General features: G+C 54.8%; 5 protein-coding genes across 5 annotated transcripts; 2 read left to right on the top strand and 3 right to left on the bottom strand.

Moving 5' to 3' along the window:
• The first annotated feature begins 2,710 nt into the window (after positions 1-2,710).
• On the top strand, positions 2,711-5,103 carry PHACADRAFT_262326 (uncharacterized protein). Its single transcript, XM_007399645.1, has one exon. The coding sequence runs from the start codon at positions 2,946-2,948 to the stop codon at positions 4,707-4,709; it is 1,764 nt and encodes a 587-aa protein (XP_007399707.1). The 5' UTR covers positions 2,711-2,945; the 3' UTR covers positions 4,710-5,103.
• A 1,957-nt stretch (positions 5,104-7,060) lies between these two features.
• On the bottom strand, positions 7,061-10,040 carry PHACADRAFT_262325 (uncharacterized protein). The gene is made up of 13 exons (XM_007399644.1): positions 9,996-10,040; positions 9,859-9,942; positions 9,777-9,793; positions 9,687-9,727; positions 9,612-9,627; positions 9,470-9,557; positions 9,377-9,418; positions 9,271-9,310; positions 9,198-9,215; positions 9,101-9,139; positions 8,499-9,048; positions 7,834-8,449; positions 7,061-7,784 (listed from the first exon to the last, which is right to left on the bottom strand). Exons 11-13 carry the CDS (start codon positions 8,902-8,904, stop codon positions 7,373-7,375), a joined length of 1,434 nt encoding a protein of 477 aa, XP_007399706.1. The 5' UTR covers positions 8,905-9,048; positions 9,101-9,139; positions 9,198-9,215; positions 9,271-9,310; positions 9,377-9,418; positions 9,470-9,557; positions 9,612-9,627; positions 9,687-9,727; positions 9,777-9,793; positions 9,859-9,942; positions 9,996-10,040; the 3' UTR covers positions 7,061-7,372.
• A 2,103-nt stretch (positions 10,041-12,143) lies between these two features.
• PHACADRAFT_262323 (carbohydrate-binding module family 48 protein) lies at positions 12,144-15,793 on the top strand. Its single transcript, XM_007399643.1, has one exon. The coding sequence runs from the start codon at positions 12,885-12,887 to the stop codon at positions 13,551-13,553; it is 669 nt and encodes a 222-aa protein (XP_007399705.1). The 5' UTR covers positions 12,144-12,884; the 3' UTR covers positions 13,554-15,793.
• A 516-nt stretch (positions 15,794-16,309) lies between these two features.
• PHACADRAFT_262322 (uncharacterized protein) lies at positions 16,310-17,617 on the bottom strand. Its single transcript, XM_007399642.1, has one exon. The coding sequence runs from the start codon at positions 17,128-17,130 to the stop codon at positions 16,426-16,428; it is 705 nt and encodes a 234-aa protein (XP_007399704.1). The 5' UTR covers positions 17,131-17,617; the 3' UTR covers positions 16,310-16,425.
• A 1,839-nt stretch (positions 17,618-19,456) lies between these two features.
• PHACADRAFT_262319 (uncharacterized protein) lies at positions 19,457-22,047 on the bottom strand. Its single transcript, XM_007399641.1, has 9 exons — positions 21,928-22,047; positions 21,794-21,877; positions 21,637-21,741; positions 21,577-21,589; positions 21,452-21,526; positions 20,828-21,396; positions 20,694-20,769; positions 19,852-20,631; positions 19,457-19,795 (listed from the first exon to the last, which is right to left on the bottom strand). The coding sequence occupies exons 3-9, from the start codon at positions 21,637-21,639 to the stop codon at positions 19,596-19,598; spliced, it is 1,716 nt and encodes a 571-aa protein (XP_007399703.1). The 5' UTR covers positions 21,640-21,741; positions 21,794-21,877; positions 21,928-22,047; the 3' UTR covers positions 19,457-19,595.
• Between the last annotated feature and the right edge of the window lie 763 nt (positions 22,048-22,810).

Here is a 22,810-nt window from a genome sequence, read left to right as displayed (position 1 = left end):
GATATGCGGCTTGTGGTAGCATCTCTGCTACTGCTTGCGTGCTTCCTTTGAGCCCATCTCGAGAATGAGGTTCGAGCACCAGAATGTCGGCCAAAAGTCGCGTAGTTCACTCGTTTGCAGGATAAAGGTGCACCACAACGTCTGAAGATCTGATATCGACGTGACTTCATTGGGGCGCTCTGATAGCACACATGCGACCCGCTCACCTCTCGGACGACTCAGCGCTAGAGCTGCGGATTCTAATTCCTTCACCGCCGCATAACCTTCTGTTCCAGTCTTTGGCAACAAAAGAGCACCTTTTTGCTTGGCGCGCATCCGTATCAATGGGCATACTCTCTCGCAGAGTTCTGTAAACGTGATCACACGGCGCCAGAACAGCCTCTCTCGAGTATCCTTCTTGAACGCCCATGAATCCACAGCACGAAGCTCTAGAGCATCGCGCAGGCATCCGTTGCGGTACTGCATAGTACAGAACACCGCTAGGAATGTGACCCGCCTGACGTAACCAGGTCGCCTTGGATAATAACACAGCACGAAGGCTCCCGTCAGGTATGCGAGGGTCCATCTTGCACCAGTCTCAGAGAAGATTTGCAAGGCCTGGATATTCAGTCCCTTTAGTGGTAAAATTGGCAGGGACAAGAGGGCATTGAGACGTACCGACGGCCGAGGAGGAAGCCTCCGCGAGATCTTTAGCGCGGAATCTAGCTCTGATACAGATCCTGTCGCCTCCAGATGCCTGTAAGCAACGTCTGGCGTCGCCACATTTTTGAATCGCGCGCCCCCGGGGTTCTCAATACTTTGGGATACTCGGCTGGGAATGCTTCCGGGCGCTGACGTGTCAGAGTCTGCGCCTCTCGCGCTTGCCATTCGCACACGCCGTCAGACGTATAGACGTACCAAGCCTGCTTCAACAGTGAGCGTAACGGTCTTGTTATGGCGGCGGGGTACTTACGCGGTGATGTGGCAGCAACTAGTGATGTGAGAGCATGATCGATGTCGGCGTCCGCATCCACGATTTGCAGGCGCCCAAAAACCAGGCGACTTTGCGATGGGATGCTGATTAGAACGAATCGCACAGACGGCCCGAATGCATCGAGAGTTGCAAACTTCAGATATTCACATCTGCAGTTTGGCTCGGTGTAGCTGCAAGCGGTGCACAGCAGTTTGTGGGGCAGCTCGGAGGCCTGCCCTAAATACGGCGGGCGCATCAGCTGATGCGCCTGTCTCTGATCGCATCACTGGCGCGCGCTGGTTGTTTGGCCTGCTTTCACTCGTTGAGCTCGGCCCCCGTCGACCGCTGTAATCACTCAAATCACTATCCCCGGCACACTGCACACAAGCTCTGGAAATACGGCAGCCATTACTTGCAGTTTCTCATTAAGATGCTTATCATCCGGTTGGAGACATTGCAAGAACACAGGATGTGTACCACCGTATGGAACGGCGTCCTGAAGTCTTGAAGCTTGAGGCCAGGACTCTAACTCAAAAGTGCGTCTTCGCTTGACGGCACATCATACCCACGTTCTGCAATCCTTGATGCGTTGAAGCACTGCTTAATCAGTCCCGCATGCAGTTCAACTCTACAGAAGATACGTCCATCCATGAGCCTAAGTGACCGTGAAAGCGTCTCCAGTGACATCTGGTCCTCCATTACCTCTGTGCTTGCGCATGGACAGTAAGGATGATAACCTCCTTAGTGCTCAACCTGTGCTAAGGAAAGTACAGCCGATGGACCGTCAGATTATGTCCCAATCTCACAAATTAGTGGGGGCGATGAGGATTTATTCTTGGAAAGCCTACGTAGAATTGGTGCCGGTCCCCGCAGAATTGGAAGGATCTCTACGGCCTCAGCACTCTAGAATATTCCCCCGTCTCCTCCGCCTCTCCTGTCTGCTGCTTCACTTAGGCTTTCTCCGTCTCCAATACAAGACTTATCTTTTCGTATTGGAGGCAAGGTTATCGATACCGACGTCAGATCCGTGGATGAATATCCCGAAGGTATCCTCGGTCTAACCACCGGTCTCATCAAGGCATCTGCCGCTCGCTCAAAGACGACGCAGGAACCGCCTCGCCATGGCAACTTTGTTGTCTATCATTGTCGGCACAGCTGGCGAACAACGTTCAAGTGCTCAAAATTATACCGGAAAACCCTAGTTTCTCTGTCCACGATTTTCCAGGTCGCTATTCGGTTTGATCTTGGCCAGCTCGATGTCAAATATACTTCTTGTCCTCTACTATTCTGACATTGCCCTCTTGCACTGGAGTCCTTGACGGAGCAGACGCGCGTGCCCGACTACATCTCATTTTCCGAGTTGGAAGTGATTATACGACTCGATCTTGCAGGGCACCAGTCAGCCTTTACTCTTACATGAAGAGGAGAGCTACCTAGAGCAACATTGAAGCTCGTCGTGAGTGATATCACTAAGGAGAAATGGTAATTTTCGGAGAATATGCGATTATTCCAGCAGGTTAACTATGTTGCTTGTTTCACCAAAGATTTCCCCCATTCCATGCTGCCAATACTTCGTCATACTTATTTATAATATGACAGCAAAGCAATCGATATATCCTTTGACCTCAAAGAGCACTTCAGTCGAGGTTATTGATGGAACCGAGACCTGCAAACTCTGCAAATCGCGGATGCTGTCATGCCACGTGGCAATCTCAACGGAACGCTTTCGCCCGAACATGCCCTTGACTATTCGCCTCCGACAATCCCAGCGACGCTCAGGTGCAGCCCTTCTAGTTTGGGCTGTATGTATGCACCTGAATGTTGAATGCTGACTCTGGTTAGTAGTGTACTGGATTACGTGGAGTCTTTGCGGCCAGACCGCCTACCGTTTGAAACCGGACCACATCGTCATATTGAGGTACTAGTCTCATAAGTGGCATAGTGCCTTGCAACGTTTGTATCCTGAGGGCCTCACTTGTATTCTGTAGGCTACATGTTGATGTCACTGGACTCCCAGGCACTAGTGGACGATGCGATTGCCGCGCACGACCGCGAAATCGCAAGACTTGTAGAAGAAAAACGTTTGCTTAGGACCCGCAGGAACACACTCGCTCCGATCAACCAGCATCTTCCTCCGGAAATGCTCTCGGAGGTTTTCCTCTCGCTATTCCGTTTGCATCGCGATTCCTGGGGCGCCGCCGTGCGACTTCCACTTCCTCACAACTGGTTAACGGCCACCTTCGTTTGTCAGCACTGGAGAAACATTGCTCTCCGTACGCCCTCTCTCTGGACTCACATCATTCTTACGCGCTCGGATAACAAGCCAGAGCGTATCCTCCGTCTACACGAATGGGTCAAGCGCTCTGGGCGATTACCGCTCACGATCGAGCAGCTTGAGCTGGTCCTAAACCTGGACCTTATCTCATATACTTTTGGGCCGTCGATTATGTCCTTGATTATGCAGGTGGCTTCTCGAATACAGCGACTTGCGATGACTTTCGGAGGTCCCATAATCACTCATGCAGTCCACGAGGGCCGCACCCTCGACTCTCCCTCTCTCGAAAGCATTGCTGTCGTCCAAACGCCCAAGTTGGCCCCAAATTCGTATAAAATACTCCGCGAATATCTTTGGCCTGCAATCAGGAGCCTTCGATGTATGCAGACGAGTCCTTCGCTCCTCCAGGCCCTTATCCGTAACACGCTCACGACGCTATACGTCAAAGAGTGCACCCCTCCGCCTACGATAGGCGAATGGCTGTTAATTCTGGGAAGCTTGCCATCTCTCGCACACCTGACGCTGATACGTTCGGTTAGCCAGGACAATGTGACGTCGAAGACGGGAATGGAGGTCGGACTACCGGCTTTACGACACCTGTGGATCCGAGACCGTGAGGGTGGCATCTCCAGCGCACAGCTCCTCTCCTGCATAGCGATACCGAATAATGTCAGGGCGCACATTGCTGGAGACGAGCCTGTGCAAGAGGCTGGCGCTCGTGCTATACTCGCGCAGGTCGCGGCCAAAGCAGCTGGAGAGGGCATAATCGGGGAGCCCTGGAACGCTCGCGTGTGTGTGGCAGACTACTCACACGGTCCCGGAGACCAGCACCATATCACACTTATCCTCTACACGATGAATCGCCCGCTGCGCCCCGACGCAGACAAAGACATGAGCGACCAAAATACCGGATTCTCTGTTACCCTCGCCCTCGGACGCAACACGTCTATGCGAGAGCCCATTACCCGAGCCTTCTACTCCCTTATCTCTCTTTCGGAAGTCGAAGGCCTCATGTTCCGCGGGTCGATCAAGAAGGCGGAGACGTTCTCGTCGCTCTTGCAACCGCAGATGGTTCGCCAAGTCGAGGCATACACGCAATGCTATACCGCGACTAGGCTTCTGCGCCTGCTCCAAACGGGCACCGCGGTCAACGACACCCTTTCGTTTCCGTACCCCGAGCTACATCGGCTTACTCTCACTATTGTCTCCCGGCGCAACTATGCCCACTCGGGCAGTCACCACGCCCAGACGTTTGTTCGTCTGCTGGCGGACACTCTCGAGGAGCGCGCCAAGCACGGGCTGCGCACCAGACACCTCACGCTCACGTACTGCGTCCAGATCAACATGACCGCGTGCGAAGAGGATTTTGCGCGATTGCGAGGGTTAGTGAAGGATTTCCACATCTTGCAAAGCGTACATGATACCGGCGAAGAATACACCGATGAGGAGGATGACTCTGACGAAGAAGGTTATCGAGCGTAGGCAAAGCTGATGGGAGAGCACGCCGCCATGGATTGGGCCTTGGAATTGGAAGGGCTGACGCTACAAATAATGTATCAACGAGGCTTATTCATAGACCCGTTACAGCGAGACGAATCTTCGTCTGAAACTACTGTATATAATATTCTGCTTCGTTCTGACGAAACGCATACCTAAAGCATAGTTCCGTGCTCGTCGAGCACCGGGGCCAGACTGTCCTTTTCCGCATGCTCAATTGGTTCGGTAGAGGTCAAAAAACGACTTTTAGGCGGGATAAAGGATACGGCATTACTGTGACCCACAGTCTGCCGTACGAATGCGCGGGCTTGATCGAACGTGCGGAATGTTATTATGCTCGCATTCATGTCCAGCAGGTTCAGCGAGGGAAGCTCCATGCACCACGCCCAGAGTCGTTGCGCGCAATCGTGTTCCAGCTCGCCTTCAACCTCGACGCGCTCCAGATTGGGCAGAGCCTCGATATCGTCTAGAGCGGCGTCGTGCTGCTGTTGCCCGGTAACGCAAAGGTGTGCCGTGCCTTGAAGTTTTACGGACGTCAAAAACGGGAACTTGAGCACGAGCGATGGGAGAGCAGGCCATTCAGGTGCGAACTCCTTGATTTTTCGGCCACAGCGGCGAAGAATTTGCGCCCAGGAGGATTCATGCGAGTTTAGTACCAACGTCTGAAGTAGCGGAAGGTCTCCGTGTGATTGAATAGCTTGGAAAACCCCTCTCAGCGACAGCGTGGCTATCGCAGGCAGGCGCTCGGACCAAGCGAGCCGTAAAGCCTTGGTTTGCGGAACAGCATAGCCCAAAAGCTGCACGATCACATCTTCCGAGTATGAATTCTCCAACTCCATATGGACTTCCAGCTTGAATATATTACCAAGGATGCGAGACATGTCCAAGCCAGGCTGGATGGTGAGGAGGCCCCCAATGGAATGTACACCTTCGGATAAGTTTCCCAAGGTGCACACGTGTAAAACCTCTATCGATGGTGCGTCGATAACAGATAGCAGCCAATGTGCCAGATAAAGGGACATCTGGAATTTGACTGTATGTAGTGAAGGAAGAGTGATGCGTGAAACGTCGCGTGAGTTGTCATTGAGCTCGTTCTGGGCACCCGAGTACCAGAAACTAAGTTCCAGATAATGAAGTTGGGGCGACTCTCGGATGACCCAACGAATATCTTTGTCTCTTCGTGATGTCGCAGTCATAGGCACGTTCTCGATCGTCAGCGTATGCAAGTCTTTGTAGAAGCCCCGCGCCCAGGGGAAACGGAGTCCAAAGAGGGACAAGTGGCGCAATTCGGGCGTACCACAACGACCAAACAGACGTGAACCAATGATTGTTCCACTCATCAAATCGTTGTTGTCCGAATCGGAGTCGTAGGAGTCGATTAGTTCCAAAGACAAATGACTCAGTCGCGCCAAGCATGAATCAGGATTCATAGGACGCTTAAAGCACCAGGAGTCGCTGTCTTCGACTTGGAGGTTCCACTCTACGGTGCGGTGAGGGTGTGCGAGGACGAGTTCGACAATATACTGGGATGTAGATTGGTCGCAGCCCATGATTCTCAGCGGTAACTGGGCGCATCGCTCCAAGATGAGTTCTATAGGTCGATGTGACTCCATAGAGCCGGGTGGGCCAGAGTGATGGTGCGCCAGAACGAGCACGTATGGGAAAGGATGAGTGCGGGGTGGGAACGGCCTGTCTTCACGCCAAGTTCTACGCGAGCCATAAAAATCTCGCGCAGAATCTCTGGAGGGAGCCTGCTTATAGACGGCAAGACTTGGTTCCTGGCTGCTGCTGTTTGCGCCCGGAGGTGGAAGAGACTTAGAAGCTCGGCCTGAAGATCGGAGATAAGGTAGTCGAAGTTCTTCAGTCGACCATCGAGGTCGTTGTCGTCGGCAGGTGTCGAAAAATCATCACTGCGCGAGAATTCATTAGTATTCAAGTATTGAATGCTGCCAGCGGAGATTCAACGCGACTACTCGCTAACACTCACGGTACATAGGTAGGTCACTCTAAACTCTGAACAGAGGAGTGAAGATCGTCAATCGCACGACGTAGAGGGCCAAACTCGGGCAAAATCGTGCGCGTTTCTGTAGCAGACATGGCAGGTGTGAGCTGAAGTCGCTCGACAACGTGGACAGCTCTTTATGCGACACACGGACGCTCGTAGACATTACCCTATGTAGGTAGCACTTTGAACCCCGGAAAAAAAAAACGTGGACAGCTCACTTGCAGCTTCATGGCGAACACGTGGTAGACGTAATATTCTGCGGTGTAGAGTCGAGAGCAGAAGAGGAGTTTCGAAACTGCTGCAACGTCTTGCAGAATGTAGACATTAAGCTGGCTTGCAGGTTCCAGGGTGCGTACGTCGGAATGGTACACGCTAAAGACGGAGCCAGTAGCTACTGTGAAGGACGGTAGATACAAAACAACGATTAATGACGCCAACTCAAACAGTCGGGACCAAGCTGGGTATAATCTACAAACCGTACAGTATTGGAAAAGAGACGTACGTAGAGAAGTTTAATGATTGTGTGCTTGGGGTGGTTGAACACAGCCGTACGTAGGGATGCTTAATGAATGCGTGCTTGGGGGTGGCTGGATAAAGAAACTTATCAGAAGGAATGTGATTCACGTGAGCTCAGATCTGGTTCTCATTTCCATGCCACGATGGTCCTGAAGGTCCGACTCGTCCGTTCCGAAGGGTGGGGTGTCCGTGAAGGACACCCTGCAGGATCCTTAGACTCCTGAAAAGGCTTCGCCGATGCCGCGATGCGCCCCTCAGGAATGGCATGTCCGGGCTGCGAGGTAGCATACTCTGAGGAAGCCTCTGACGCTGGCGTAGACGTGATGGAGAGCTCTGAAAAGGTCGAGCCCGAGGTCAGCGAGTTGCTGTGGCCGTGGTCGAGCTGCGTCTGAGTAGACGCAGTCTCTGCAAGGTGCTTCTCCCACTTTTCGCAAAGCTCTTCGAACTCGACTCGCTCCGGTGGTTTAGGCGAGCGCACGTGAGGCCAGCTGAGACGAGAATGGACGCTGTTCGTCAGAAGAGTGTGCTCTTCCATGTCTCTGTCACATGGTCAGCAAAGCGTAGAAGGCCGATTTGTAGAGCACGTACAGACGGTACCGAGTCAACATAGCATCGAACTCCCTCCGGTGCAGCTGCACTAGATCTTCGTGGAACTCGCGGTTCTTCCGCAAACGCATGCGCCCCCTGCGCTGCCCCTGCCCCTGCCCCTGCCCCTGCCCCTGCGCCGACCTGGGGCGGGCCCCATCCAGATTCCTCTCCTGGTAGTCCAGCACAAACTGCCACATTGCCTCCGCGCACGATAGGACCTCTTTCACGCGGAGATGGAGGTGCATATTCAGGGATCTGTGGTCGAACGTGAGGCCGGCTAGCGGAACGAGTTCGTGAACCGGGGGTAAAGGCGCGCTCGGACGGCTGGGCAGCGAGCTGTTCTTCTCTGAGGTCGAGTCCGAGTCGCTGCCAATGATCATAACACCACGTGGGTGGCGCCGGGTCACGCGGTCGTAATCGAACCTGACATATGGGCTACCTCCGGCGGCGACTTGCGCGAATGATATGAGCGGTGAATGTTCGTCGGCATGCGTGCTCAAGTCCGACGTCGCACTTCCATGCTCGTCCTGCTTCCCTTTCGTGGCCCCGGCACACGTCGCGGGGTTCGTAGAAACGGGCGGAAACGCCAGTATGACCGGTGGGTGGGTGACGACCTCTGTCACTTCGGTTAGCTGCGGCAACAAGACTTGCAGAGAGCTGCGCACCCCTGAAAATGAGCGACATCGCATTCGTGATAACGGCTATCGGTTCAAGGTTGATGAACCTCAAGGCGTGCATCTCGTTGTAGATGTACTCGAGAAGCCTGTGGTCGCGCGGGTCGAACGCCGGTTTGGGCTCAGGCTTACCAAGCGTCACGACGTCCAGCAGCTCCTGCTCGCTCCGCTCCCGCTTCGGCGAGCCGGCAGGGGTCGCTCGGGTACGCGTGGGCGAAGTGGACACGGCGGGAGAGATGGGCGCGGCGGTGGGCGACATGAGCCCGAGGCTGAGCGTAGATGGAAATGCCGAAACCTCAAGAGCTTTGAGCCATCGCGGATCTGATTGGGCTCTGCGGGGGGCACTGAGTTCGTCAGAGTCAGAATTCGGGTCGGGCGAGAAGACAACGTCTGACATGGGCGAGTTCCGCGAGGAGTGCCCAGGCGAGTCCTCTGGTGTCGCGGGACCAGTGGAGGGGATACTCTTCGTTAAATCAACGGCATCGGGAGACCTGCCATTGTTTGCAAGGTTGCCTGGAAATACGAGTTCCTCGTCGGAGAGCTGAAGCGGAGCACGTCAGACATTTGCTCTTGGTGCAGGAAAAGGCGCCCACAGAAAAGACGCCATCGGGCTTGAGTATGCGGTGGATGTCCTGGAAGAGAAACAGCTTGAGAGCTGAGATGGCTCCATTCGAAGCGAACGTGGCTTACCTCAAGCAAGCTGTCCCACTGCCCAGACTCTGTTAGCGCGACTGGGACACGGGCTAGCAGCGGCCGCACGCACCTCGTCTTCCGGTACACCGCGAGATATTCGCTTTGCGTGGCTGCGTATTGGGTCCGAGTCATAAGCCTGAGAACACAACCCGATGCCGCGTCATACTTCTACTCACACAAAGTCAAACTCTTCATTTGGAAATGGAAGACCTTCGAGACTGCCCGGCGGAATGTGAGAAGACGAGATGCGGTTTCACATGCCGGCTTACAAGTTTGCTTGGACCCATGTTATCCGGGATGCGAGCTGTGAAGAACCCGTTTGGTAGAGGTCGGGTTGGAGTGGCACGATGTCGAGCCCTGGTTCGTTTGATGAGTAATGCTGTTGCTGTACTTGGGCTGCTCACCGCTGACCGACGAAGTGAGTGTCCTGGGGGAGATGGTTGCTCAATGATCATGACGAAGACGTTCCTGAGCTAAACGACGTACCGTCCATCGAACCGCGGAATCCAATATCCAGAATCCTGACCCTGAAGGATATCGTCAGATCGCGCCAGAACCAGAAAAGTGGAGACACACCACAGCCAATGTCCAAACTAGCACAACGAGTGTAGTGTAAGCCCCAGAGAAAACTTGAACACCTGGAGGGGAACCTACGAACACTTTCCCTGGCGGTCTGTCCGGCACATACCAAGTTATCTGCCCATTTAGCACATCCTGCGCCCACATGCATTCCCAGATGTCACTGCCAGTTATCATATAAGCGACCACTTCAACAGATATTGCAATTTCGCTTACTTGTCGACGACGTCCCTTTCGCAGCTTGCCGGATAGGGCACGACGTTTGGCGAATATGGGTGATGTTTCTTGCCGTTCTTTATCCGGAACTGCGCGTCACGCGCCTGCATCTTGCGCTTCAGCTCCTGGAGGATCGCGCGGTCGGGGGTGGAGAACTGGGGCCCGGGGACAGGCACCTCCTCTTGTACCTTTGGTGTCGTGGTGGATGTCTTCGAAGGTAGCTGCCTGTTGCTACGGCTCTTCTTGCGCTGCAGCACGAAATCGGTTCCTGCCTGATGAGACTCATTGATGTGATCCACATGTTTCAGTGTAGGTCAGCACGCACCTCCATAATTGGACCAAAGCCTCGAAAAAACGAAGACTCCCTACGCAAGTCTGATGCTGAGGTCGACGCTCTCCGGACTCTTTTCTGGGTATACTCCGGAAGGCGCGGGCCAGAGGACGTCGACGGACGTGGGCCTGACCCCGTATCGCGCCGCGGTGGTACTGGCGGGAGAGGTGGCAGGCGATTCTGAGGGGGGCTGCTGCTGCTTGCATGGAGGTCAGAGGAGAAAGTGGGATCCATTGCTGAGCTCGAGCTCGACGGACGTTTCAGACGGAACACCTGTCTCGGATTATGACTGGCGGCGCGCGGGGATGACTGAGGAGAATTGCCATTTCCTCGCAGGTCCGGTACTTCTTCCACCGCCGCGAAGGCGGAATGCTGCGCCGGAGCTGGAGGGACTTCGGCTTTGGATGCGCTTCGGCTCGGATGCGCGGGGGATGAGTGCGAGCGTGGTCGTGCAGAGTGCGGCGCGAGCATGGTGATCGCTCAGAGTACAAAGGCGGACGAAAACTTCTGTATGGGCCGAATAAGTGCTCGACATTCTGACCTGATGAGCTATCTGATGAGCACATACCACAAGGGGCCGTTTAGTCTCTGTTCGTTGAAGGCCGCAGTGAAGCGGTGCTCGGGGCCGCTTTATTAGCCGAAGCTATCTGCTAGTGCAAGTAAGCCGTGTCTCCGTGTCAGAGAAGGAGGCGAAGAGGCAGGAGAAGAGGAAGATGAGGCCGACAACAGCCGCAAGCTCTCATTGCTGCAGGCTTGCGTCCGGTGTCACACGCCCCGCCGCATGGTGTCTACGTGGGCTGGCGGTCGGTCATGTGCTTGACCGTGTCCCGATCGCAATATTGCAAGCGAAACGTTGCGGCGCGGATATTTCAGCATTCGAACAGGAGGTTAAAAACAGCGCAGAGATCGAAATTTGCGAGCTCTGTACAGCATCCCAGACCCGTGCAGAAGCCCAGAGACGGCGCGAAGCAGCGTAGCGCCAGCCGCACGTGTCGGCCGAGAAGGCGGGAATACCCAAAATAGGAGAGGGCGCTCTAAGGCGCTCCGACCCTGTTGAATTCGCGTTTGAACATTCAAATAGCTTGACCTGATGCCTTTGCAACAAAGTGACAGATAGCAAAGGAGCTCAGGCCTGTCTAGGGTATGTCGAGCCTGCGCTCATATCGTTTAGCCCAGGTGCGTGTCGTCTAAGTTGCTTTTGTAGTCCGGAATAGCACAAGGAAGGATGTCAAGACGCATCCCGTACATACGCAACCACGTCCAGTCGATCGAGCTATCGTGACTCGAGCAGAAATCTGTATCGTCGTCATCTGACAGCTGCAGGCTCGTAGTACGTTTTCTTCCGCTAATGTCACACTTCACTGATCATGATCTGACTCTCAGCAGTCTCTATGTCAAGGGTGCCCAGACTTCGTCCGGGTCTTGCTGAACTGCGAGAGTAGAACCGTGGCAATTTCTTGGCAGTGTCAGCCTATTTCGACCAGAAGGTCAGGGCGCGTTTTCTCGCCCGATGCGAGCTCTGGTATAGAGCCAAGGAATGCTCTGGAAGAGATACGTCCCTCGTTGATGTGAGAGGAAAGCGCGCTCTACTGTTCCACCCGACGTCAGATATCAGTATATCGGTGTCAAGGCCAACGCTATGATTCCGCCTAACGAGTATCTGACCCATCAATGAGCACGGGAGGGAGCGCACAGGAACCCTTGTAGTGGTAACTTTCTTATCCTTGGCGTCGACTAAAACTATCAGCTAGGAGGATTAGACCGCCGACGTTGCTCGGGAACACCCTCTGATAGATGGTGGCTCCTGGGCGGTGGGAGCAAGAACTGAAGACAAGGAGTTGTCACCTTTCTCATGCCGTCATTCTGATCGATCTCGGGGTGCGGGGTAACACTCGTCCGCTGGTCGTGTTGTGCGGGCCCTCTCGCGTGCAGGGTGTTGTGAGCCCGGGCAACTGCAGCCATGTCTTCTAGTGTCGTTATTCAGGACGTCGGTTGGTGCTTGCGCGGGAGGGCCACATGTAGCTCAAGGGGAGCGATCTGGCAATTGCTAGCTAAAGAGATGGGAGCGCAGATCTACGGAGTGATGCCTGTCAAGCATACCCGAGATAGGCTTTACACAGGGCCTAACTATTATTGTATGAAGCTTTAGAATATTTATTCTGTCTTTTGTCGAGGTCTGTGTCGCCGCTGCTCTCTCGCAGCGGAGGAGCGCAATGAGGATAGGGGTCTGTGATTGATCATGGGAGCACACAAGGCCAAACAATGCTCGACCTGGCTCTGCTCAAGTCGTGCAGAATCCACGACGTTCTCCTCTTGACCCTATCCGATCTCGCGACGAGCTTTTAGGCGGGGCTCTACCTCCTTAACTGGCCTACAATTCGGCCTCAAAACGCTCTCTAGCTCGCATAGCCTGCGGCACATCACACATCATATTATTCAAGTTCCATCCAGAGGCACTCTTTCTCTCGAGGTTTCTCCTGCGGCCCTTCTCCGAACAAAGAGCCCGTACGGCTCCGTGTGTCACTCGCGCCTCGGGTCCTCTGCCACCTCTGTAGAGTATGGGCAACTCCACCTCTAACGCTGCGAACACAAACAACCACAACAGTCATCTCCGCCCCTCCTCTCGCCGCTACGACTCTCCCACCAGGCGCACCCAGTCTCCATCGAGCAGAGGCGGCAGCCCAGTACCATCGTCGAATCGGGTGCACAAGTCGTTGCGCAGCAAGAAGAAATCCCTCGAGCTGCCCGACCTGGCGTCCCTCGCGCTCACCCCCGCCACCTCGCCAGGTGCCTCCCCGCATGCTGGCTACCGCCGTCCACGGGCCTCGTCGCCCATCCCGATACCGGTCTCGCCCAGGACACAGGCGCCATCCTTCCGCGTCCAGAATAACTTTGCGTCCGCCGCGCAGCTAGCACTCCAGCAGAACGGCCGCGGCTCGCGGTACAGGTCCTACCTCAGCAGCGCGCACCCGTCCACGCACTCGTTCATATCGGGCGATCAGGAACAAGGTTCGCCGCCCCACCAGGAGCCGCAGACGCACGAGTTCGTCCCAGAGGTCGTACACAGCACGATCCCGCTCGCGCTGCCCAAGGCCGAGGGCGAGATTGGCCAGAGGCCGGAGCATGTCACCGTCACCATCAAGTGGAGAGGTGGAGGCAAGTCGGTTGTGCTAGCACGAGCAGGGGACGACTATTGGAAGGGACGCCAGCCCATGGAATACGAGTGAGTCTCTCTCTCTTTGCCTTTCGCCCTCACTCCGTCCTTGCCATGTCCCAAACATTATCGTTTCTCCAAGCTCGAGTGGCTACAGCTCGACATGAAGCCAGACGTGCGATTATTGGACGATTCCAGGTCCGCTCATCATCCCCTTCTTTGCCATGCTCGTGGTCTACTCGTGCCCAATGATGGGTTCCATCTTGGAACCTTACTATCAGCTTGCAGACCGTGTCTTTTCCTGTTTGCTTTTGTTCCAATCTCGTGTTACGTCCTAGACCAAACAGGGCCTTTCATTGGCTAGCGAGGCCCCCGAGCGAGAGGTTCGACCTCTATGACAGGCTGTTCAGCTTGTCAGCACTATCTGACACTGTAGCGTTCTCATGTGACCAGACGCGATATGCTCGTGGGTTCACGGCTTGGTCTGTGCACTCTCAGCCGCGAGTTTATCTGCAACGTGCATGAAGATCCTCCGGTCCAGACCGAATAGCACGTCTCGCTAGCTGTCTACGGTTTCCATTTCACGTCCTTCGTTATTCGCGAGTCTTAGATCGACTGACATGTTTCAATGTGTGCAGCCCAGATACAAAAATATGGCATACACAAATACACGTTCTACCGGGCACTCACCACTTCAAATTCATCGTTGACGAACAGTGGCGGATTGCAGACGACTATCCGACAGCTGTAGACGACATTGATGGCTCGCTCGCAAACTACGTTAATGCGGCATCATCATCTAGTGTCTCGCCATCCTCCTCATCTCCTCAGCCTACTCCTTTCAACCATATACAGCAGTTTGCTTCGTTCTGGAGCGACGCTTCATCAAGCACACGCGAGAATGGGACTTTGCGGGAAGACGGAGGCTGGACTTGCGAGGTCCCGCAGGAGCTCATCAACGCTGCCGCCGAGGAGGAGAATTACCTTGCGTCACAAGACTCTCCGACGACCTCAAGCAGTGTCCCAGCACCGAATGTGCCTCCGGCTCCTGCTCTCCCTCGACACCTCGACAAGCTGATTCTCAATGCCCGGCCTCAGATTTCCGGTGCCCCGGGGACGCCAAGCGAGCGAGATCGCCGGCGAGAGAAGGAGAAGGAGAAGGAGCGGCGGCGGCGCGAACGGGACCGCGATGGCCGCCCGAGGCCGCACGCGCCGTCGAGTTTGGGCATGACGTCAACAACTGCCGACGGCGTTGAGGCCGGTGGCGTGCTGCCCGTCGTGACGGCCTCTGGCGCAGAAGTTGCGGTGCTCGGGGCATCGAGTCCGCCGCCGACACCGGGTGGCGAAGGGGGCGCGCAGCTACTAGGACACACCCCGTCGAAGCGGGTCGCGAACCCAGCGAAGCTGGAAACACCTGGTCTCGCGGATGACGCTAGTGTCCTGGCCGTGCCGAGTCACGTCGTGCTCCATCACCTAAGCACGAGCGCAATCCGGAACGGTGTGCTAGCCGTGGCAAACACAACGAGATACCGGAAGAAGGTAAGTGGGGTGTCCACCGCTAGGATCTCCACTCGCTGATTGGGGGTTGTTTTCACAGTACATCACGACGATCTACTACAAGCCGACATGACGACAATAGTCTTCTGGTTCGGCACGTCACTACCCTTCTTCCATCTCTGCGCCTGTTCCCGACGACCCATGCCGCCGACGGCAGCCATGCTTCTCTATACATCCTCCGCAATCACTCGCACAAACATCTTCCGCAATACAGCAACAAAACGTCTCCCATCGTCCACGCTTCGCAATCGGTCCATCTCTGGAAACACTATCTTGGTACTGTATCTGACAATGTTCTGTCCCACATATACCTTTCGCTTTCGCGCCGCCTATCTTTGCCCCTGAGGCGCACGAAAGGCCCGCATTCGCAATGTATCACATGTATCCATCATCTTCACCGCCACTTGCTGCATTGTTTGGCTCTTCATTCGCCGACCCCCCAACCTCGTCCCCTTCTCCGAACTTGCCCGCACGTGGTCTCCGTCTTGTATCTGCCGGCTGTTGGGTTCTCGTTTCCGGTGCCGCCTATCATTCTAGAGTTATTCGCTTGAGGTGATGCGGAGAGGGTTTTCTCCTGGGACGGTGTTTCTCTGCAGGGTACTCAGGCTTCGGGGCTTCGGTGTCGCCTTTCGTGCTATCATTTAGATGTGTATGTTCTATGTTTTCGCAAGTGCTCTCCCTGGAATAGCAACAGTGTATCCTACCCTAGATGTTTGCTTCGCAAGCGAAGTTGGGAGACTACTACCCCACAGATTCCATCTGTTCGCAGCTGTGTATTGCAGCAAGCTATAGCTACGGTTTGCCGCCGCTAAGGCGTTCTTGGGCGCAAGGGAACTCTCGAAAAGGCTGTCGCAGTTTCTCTGCAGCACCGTCTGCAACCGAGCCCCGTTCTGTCGTTCAGACAAACTCATGCAGTACGATGATAAGAAGAGCAGTCGATTTGTTGGACCTCACCGCGGGCGCATTAAAATCTCATAAATGTGGCTCGCAAGGCAGAAAATCAGGATTGCCAAGCCGGCTACAAACAAGCGGCACTGCTCGACATGCGAGGCTCAATTCCCACGCCACGCTTCGCTCAAGGTCTAGAGATTCAGCAACTGTGGTCGAATTACAAGGCTCGTCACTACAGACGATTGAGGGTTTAACCTACCGCGGCCGGTCTCACACCAAGCGTATCGCGGGAATGCAAGTATAGACGGCATACAGCTTTCAGAGGAGCCGGCAAATATCGCACCGTGTCGTCCACAAGTATTCGCGCCGAAAAGAGACTCCAACACCGTCTTGCCGTTGGCACAGCCCAACGAAGACACAGCAGTTGAGTGAGATCCGGACATCAATCATACAGCAATACGCGGTAGGTTACACATGTGCACAACGGTCTCAAATGCTCATGTCCGCAGGCCCTGTATAAAGCTGTCGACATCGACCATCTCCATGTCTTCATCCTCGTCCGACTCTTCGTCGGGCGCGGCTGCGGATCTTTTTGGAGCTTCCGCAGCCACGATAGGCCGAACAGCAGGCGACTCTTCTGCCTCTGCAGCCACGGTAGGTTGAAAAGCCGGTTCGTGGGTAGGATGCTGTGATGCTGGTGTAGGCAGCAGCTGCACTGCAGGCTGGGGCGGCGGCGGCTGGGATGGCGTCGAAGGCCTCGGAGGTGTACGCGTCTGCGCTCGCACCTGGAAGACGCCAACAAGCGTCGAGGGATTGTTGTCCGGAAACTGATTGACGTCCATGAGTACCGCGTGCATGGACGAAGCTTGTGTGATGACGGGCGGTAGTCGGGGAGGCTGCTGCGGCTGAGACGAGTTGGGGTGGTGTAGCTGCTGAGATTGAGGCTGCTGTGGCTGAGACTGGGAACGAGCATGCTCTGCAGGCGGAACTTCTGGCGGAGCAGGTAAATGCATTGGAACAGGCTCCTCGTACGCAATCTCACTAAGCTGAGCGGCAAGCAATGCCAACTGTGCTTGTAACGACGCACGCTCCTCGTCGGTGAGTGTCGCACGTCCCAGCCCATCTTCGCCCACAGCAATGGCTTGTGGTGTTACGCCAGCTGACGATGACGATGCGCCCCCACTCAAGTCTAGACTAGCCATTGCTGGCGCCGGCAGTGCACCGCCAGATGCACTACTCGATGACGACGAAGCGATGTTCTGCAGCGAGCCGAAGTTGATGGCCTGCAAGATGTGCTGCGCAGCTTCCCAGGTATCGCTTGCCTCTTCTGATGCGCTGTCCCTTTCCACACCTGACGGGACAGTCTCGCTCGCAGCAGATTGGAAAGTCGTCTTGAACGTCGCCGTTATTGCCTTGTTGGCTGTCTGACCAGGCTGACCAGGATACGGGTAGCCGGGATACGCTCCATAACCCGCGTATGGATATGCATAGCCAGGATACGGCTGATGTTGTGGTGGGGGTGCTGGAGGAGGTGGAGAAGTATGTGCACGGTGTGGAAGAGGCGCGTGTGTGAACGGAGAGGCATTCTGTTGAGGCAGCGGATGGTGGAGTGCAAAAGTTGTCTGCGCCAGTGTCTGTGGACGGCGCGTGGTCCTCTTCGAAGTCTAGACACGGGAATTAGAAAGTTGCATGATAGCTTCAAAATTTTGTTACGCACGGCGCCGCCTTCCCACGTAGGATTCAACCTGTATCGACCCCCAGACCGCTTCTCCAGTCTACCTCTCCTGAACGCCTTCTGCAATGCCTGGCTCGCACTCGGCCGGAAATTCATTTGCAAGGGCCATCTTGCTCCGATCCACGTAAAGATGTCCTTTGGCGCTGCGCCATCCGGATCTCCAATCTCTGAAAGGGCCTCGACGATCATGTCTTCATAACTGGGAAGATCCTCGCCCTGAGTTTGCGGTGGTGGCTGTGGTGGTTGGTGTGTGTGCTGATGTGTATTCAGTGGATAAGGATGTGCTGACGCGGGATATGGGGGATAACCAGGATAATGCGAGGTATATCCTGTTGGGGTGCCCGGTGGTGGGTAGTATGGAGCGTGTGGGTAAGCGGCTTGCGGTGCTGTACCAGGTAGGGGCACGTAGGGGGGCTGTAGGGGATACCCATACGGCGCATATGGATACGGGACGGGAGGAACAGGCGCAGGTGCCTGACCTGGTGCCTGTGTAGCAGAAGTCTGCGTCGAGGTCTGCGCCGAAGTCTCAGAGGTGGATGTATGCACCTCTTCGATTGTGGTCGCGTCTGGCAGAGCTGTAGACACCTGAGCCTGAGATGCAGGGGAGGCATGTGCGGCCGTTGTGGAGGTGATAGGCACAGACTCCGTGGTGGTTGCCGACTCCGCATCGGATATCTGACTGGGATCTGTCTGAGTTTTGGTGGTCGTCGGAAAGCCGAGTATAGGGGATTGAGTCTGGTCGGGATCATGTGCAATAACAGGTAGGTGGATGGTCTCAGGCGTAGAGGGCTTCTCTGGAGAGGATGCATGCGCCAGAGAAGGCGCCTCGACAGCCTGCGCAAGTGGCACGACGCCGAGCGGATGCACCTGCTGTGATGGTACGTCGGCACTCGATGCTGTCGTAGACGTAGCCTCAGCTGGAGGTGATGATGGACCCTGCTGCTGCCGAGGAGGCGCATCATTTTTCGGAGGATCAGAATGCTGCGAAGCTTTTTGCAAGGCCTGGATGGCGGCGTCAAGGTCGCATGGCCAGACCGTCGGCCGTATGTGCAGTGGTATGTACTGCTCGAAGTCGAGACATATCTCTATGATCTGTGCTGGGGACAAGAGGTTTAGATAGGCGCGTTTTCGCTGCAAATCACGCTGTCGGTCGACATCTATGTGTTCAGCGTCGATAAGCAAATTTTGGTATATTTTAGGGACATATGCAAGCCAACCTGATAGTGAGACAGCATTCGAGTTAGGCTGATAGCTTGCTTGTGGGTGCGGGGGTGGAAAAGGGAAAGGATATGCGGTCGCCGCGAGCATCGTTGAGCAGCTGTACAGCGACTTTACAGTTTTTCCTCAAGATTTTCAGCCACCCCTTCCGGCGCCTACAGTTGCCGAGGCCACGGCCTCTTTCCCCGCTACCTCTCGCCCATGCCCTCGGGAGTCCGAAATTTCGTGAGCCGACATACCAGCCAGTACCATGAGCTCACATCTCTACCCATACTCGCGGTTATTGCCTTCAGCCCTGTTTCATACCTGATTTGTTTAACCTTGTTAAAGCCTTAACGCGTCGGAGTACCATAAATGCTGTCAGCCTCGGAATTTGTATAACTTATAACTAATTACCCGTCGAGGCCATTCACTGCTACCCGCGGGTTGCACTGGCCCGAGTTCAGTATTCACGCGCACGAAACATTATGTCGTGCTCCTTCCGCGCCCGGTGCTGGGCTTTGACTAGAAGAATAAGAACACTACCGACTTTCTGTTGCGCCGCGCTGTTGTCCACCCCAATGTTACAAAATCAACCACTGTCTATACCATCGCGTATACACCATGCCATAATTAACCACTGTTCGCATTAGTTCTAATAGATTCAAATGGCCTCGCAGCGCAAAAAAAAAAACTAGACGGAAGGTGAGAAGCGACAGAGTGCGTTCGATGCATCTAGCATAGGTTGTCCGCAACCTGTGTAATCAGCTTCCTCAGGTTAGACGACTTGACCCCTTCTACACCGCAACCACCTGGCGCCAGCTTCGACTTCAGGGTATCCTTGGCCTGCAGAACCTCGAGCAGAGACCCGATTTGTGAGTCGTACACAGGCGAGAATCTTAAGAGAAATGCAAGGCACGCCGTCAGCCGGTGAACTGCATTACACTCGTCAACTTTCCTAAATCCAGAGTGATGCACGAAGACAGCTCACCGACGTCCTCGCTCTGCGTCTCGTTCTGCAACGCTTCCAGCACAGCGCTGATCACTTCAACTTCCCAGTCGCCGTCCTCTTCTGAGGTCGCGAACGGCCCGTAACGCCTCCGCACCTGTTCCAGGCGCTCCTTCTGTATGAAGGCAGCGACGTTGAACGCGAGGCTTGCTGCCGCGGTGCGGACGGGGCTGTCCGCATGCAGCAAACTGTGCACGAGGAGCGATGTCACGCTCTTGCGCTTGCCCATGCCACTCAGGAGGGTCCGTGCCAAGGCTGGGAAGGCAAATGCGTTCGACAAGAGGCGCAAGAGCGTGAGGAAGTAGTTCCGCGCAGCGTCGGGTGCGCCGCTCAGAAGAGCGAGAGCCTTGACGAGGAGCATCTGTATGGGATCTGCGGAGCCGCCGGACGCCGAAGCGCAGAATACACCGACCGCGCCATCAAGCAGCGCGAGCCGCCAGAGGTCGACAAGCGGGAAAAGCTGCGCAGCGGGCAGGGGTACAGACAGCGTTCGGGTAATCTCCGTCCACTTGTTCAGAACTGTCGTCGAAGGAGATGGGCCGGATTTGGCGGTAGAATTGAAAGTAAAGCGCGCTTTCAGAGCAGGAATTACTTCCGCAGAAAGTGCCGTCTTCGCTGAGGAGGGTATTGGTGGGTTTGTACTATCTATAAACGAGGATAACTTGTTGAGGACGACGTCCAGATTCGGGACTTGTGTGAATAAAATTGGGTCTGTTGAGACTGAGTCTAGACTTGGCAAAGATTTCTGAGTATGCGGGTGTGCTGCAAAAACAGGGGATCTCAGAGAGTCATTACGGCAGGAGGCTGTCTGGGTTGCGACTGACGAGGATATGCCTCCCAAAGGAGAAAATCTACCTGCGTCTTGAGTTCCGCGACATCCGCTCCGCTCATCTGATGAGTCTATATGATTGAGCTGGTCAGAAGTGAATACCTTCAAGACAGGAAGAGAACAATTCACCTTGCTGCTGTCCTTAAAGAAGATGAAGGTTGGGGTCGCCCGAACGCCGTACTCGGCACCTATAGCATGACCCATACCGGCACCAATATCGACCTTGACGAAAGCAATTCCGCCCCCGCCACCAATACCTGCAGCCTGAGTCTTCTCATGAGCAAGTCTCTCGAAGGTAGGCTCAATCATCCTGCAAGGTGGGCAAGTCTGCGACGTGAAGAATGCAACGACTGCTCTGTGCGTCCTCAGGGTATTGTGGAAGGAAGTAGGGTTAGTGCACATATGTATCGGCGCGGTAGCTGTTTCGCTCGACGCCGCCTCTGTAACACTCTGAGCTGACTGTGTAAGAGACGAGGTTGACGGTGCGCCGTCAGTAGCAAAAGCCTGAGCGGCAACTGCTTGCAGAAGCGTCGATGCGAGGGCCGGATCGGGAGCCGCAGCCGCGGCTGCGGCTGCTGCCTGGGGAGAGGGCTGGGCTGGAGGGTTGGCGGTTCCAGGAGCAGGACGGCGAAACATAGCATCAATGGTGGGACGGAGGGCTGCTCCAAATGGCGTCGATAGGAAGTCTGAAGGCAGGTCTTATTCCAGAGTGTAAATAACAAGGCCGTTGAAGTACGCATTGATAGCACCAACCTTGAATCCATGCAGGGATGGATTGTCCGGTCAAAAATCCGACACAGTCATTAGTGAAGGAATTGCAGTTGAAGTCTTCGAAACCGATCAATCGGAATTCGCGTTGGCAGATGATCAGCACGCACCTAACAAATGATACTAAGAAGTCATCAGTATCAAAAGCTATGATGATACTGTGTACGCACCATGTCGGCTGTGTAGTGTTCCCTCATCTCATTAAGGTATTCTTCGAAAGTATCTTCATCTATCGAAGTATCTCCAACATCTATGATGTGCAGGGGCTTTCCATGCTGGGATACTGGGGTGAGAAGTGCGACTACAGCTCAGAAAGTGATGACGTACGTGCGACCGTCCTGGGGCAGTTATCAAGATTCCTTGGCCGTAAAATACTTCCCTACGGAAGACAACTACAGAAGTATGCCTGCACTTCGTTGAATATTCAGAAACGGCTAAACCATGCAAACACAGAAACTCACCAGATTCCGTCTATCTGCTTTCCTGTAAGCGGCAGAGAGAGTTGCCTAGCAAGACCATTGCTCAGGTCGTAGACGTATAGCTGTACATTATTTGACATTCTAACGAAATCTCGAACGGCTGTGGTAAGGGAAGAAGGTGATGGTCTTGGTCTAAGATGCTGCGTTGGCGTACACGAAGTCCAAGCGAGCGTCTATGGAACTGTCGCGAAACCCTTTTCTTAGGGTTAGGTCCACAGGAGCCCTTCGCCACATTGCAGGACGTTCAAGGGGCCAGAAAGACTTCCAAGAGCTACGAGAAGATGTGTTTGCCACTAACTAAGTATCTTACTGGCAAATTAATCTCAAACGCCGTGTAAGACGCCGCACACGGGCCAGGACTCAGCACGGCCAAGTGCCGCCTTGAGTGCAGCCATTGCTTTTGCTTGTGGCTATACCGTACAATCTTCTATTTGATCCGTTAGATATGAAGCAGATGGCAAAGATTGCACGGGCGTCCTTCCGGGGCTCCCGGCAACCGTCGGCGTATCTTCTGAGCAAAGCATGTGCTCTCCGTGCTGGAGCTTCCAGCTGTTGGTCATCTCAGCTGAGGCCAAGGTTGCAGAAGTACTCTTCCGGTGAATTCTTCCGTGGGACGATGCCCTGCCGTGGCTGTGTATGGTTGCTGCTGGGGGGAGCGGCAACTCCCAGTCTGGTACGCCGTGTTCGAAGGCTAGTATCACTTAAGTGTGAACAGCCGTCTCATGGTTCTCCGCCGCAGGTGGCCAAACACTCCATACTTGATGAGCTGGCTTGGCCTAGTCCTACTCGCAATACCAGGCTCCTTCCTGACAGAGATGCTGCACGCCAGCAATCCGGTCATTGCCATACGCTTCTCATGTGGTAA

Source organism: Phanerochaete carnosa (genome assembly GCF_000300595.1).
Source record: "Phanerochaete carnosa HHB-10118-sp unplaced genomic scaffold PHACAscaffold_9, whole genome shotgun sequence".
Taxonomy (NCBI): domain Eukaryota; kingdom Fungi; phylum Basidiomycota; class Agaricomycetes; order Polyporales; family Phanerochaetaceae; genus Phanerochaete; species Phanerochaete carnosa.
Note: the sequence above shows the minus strand (reverse complement) of the source record. Positions and strands in the feature narration are given on the sequence as shown.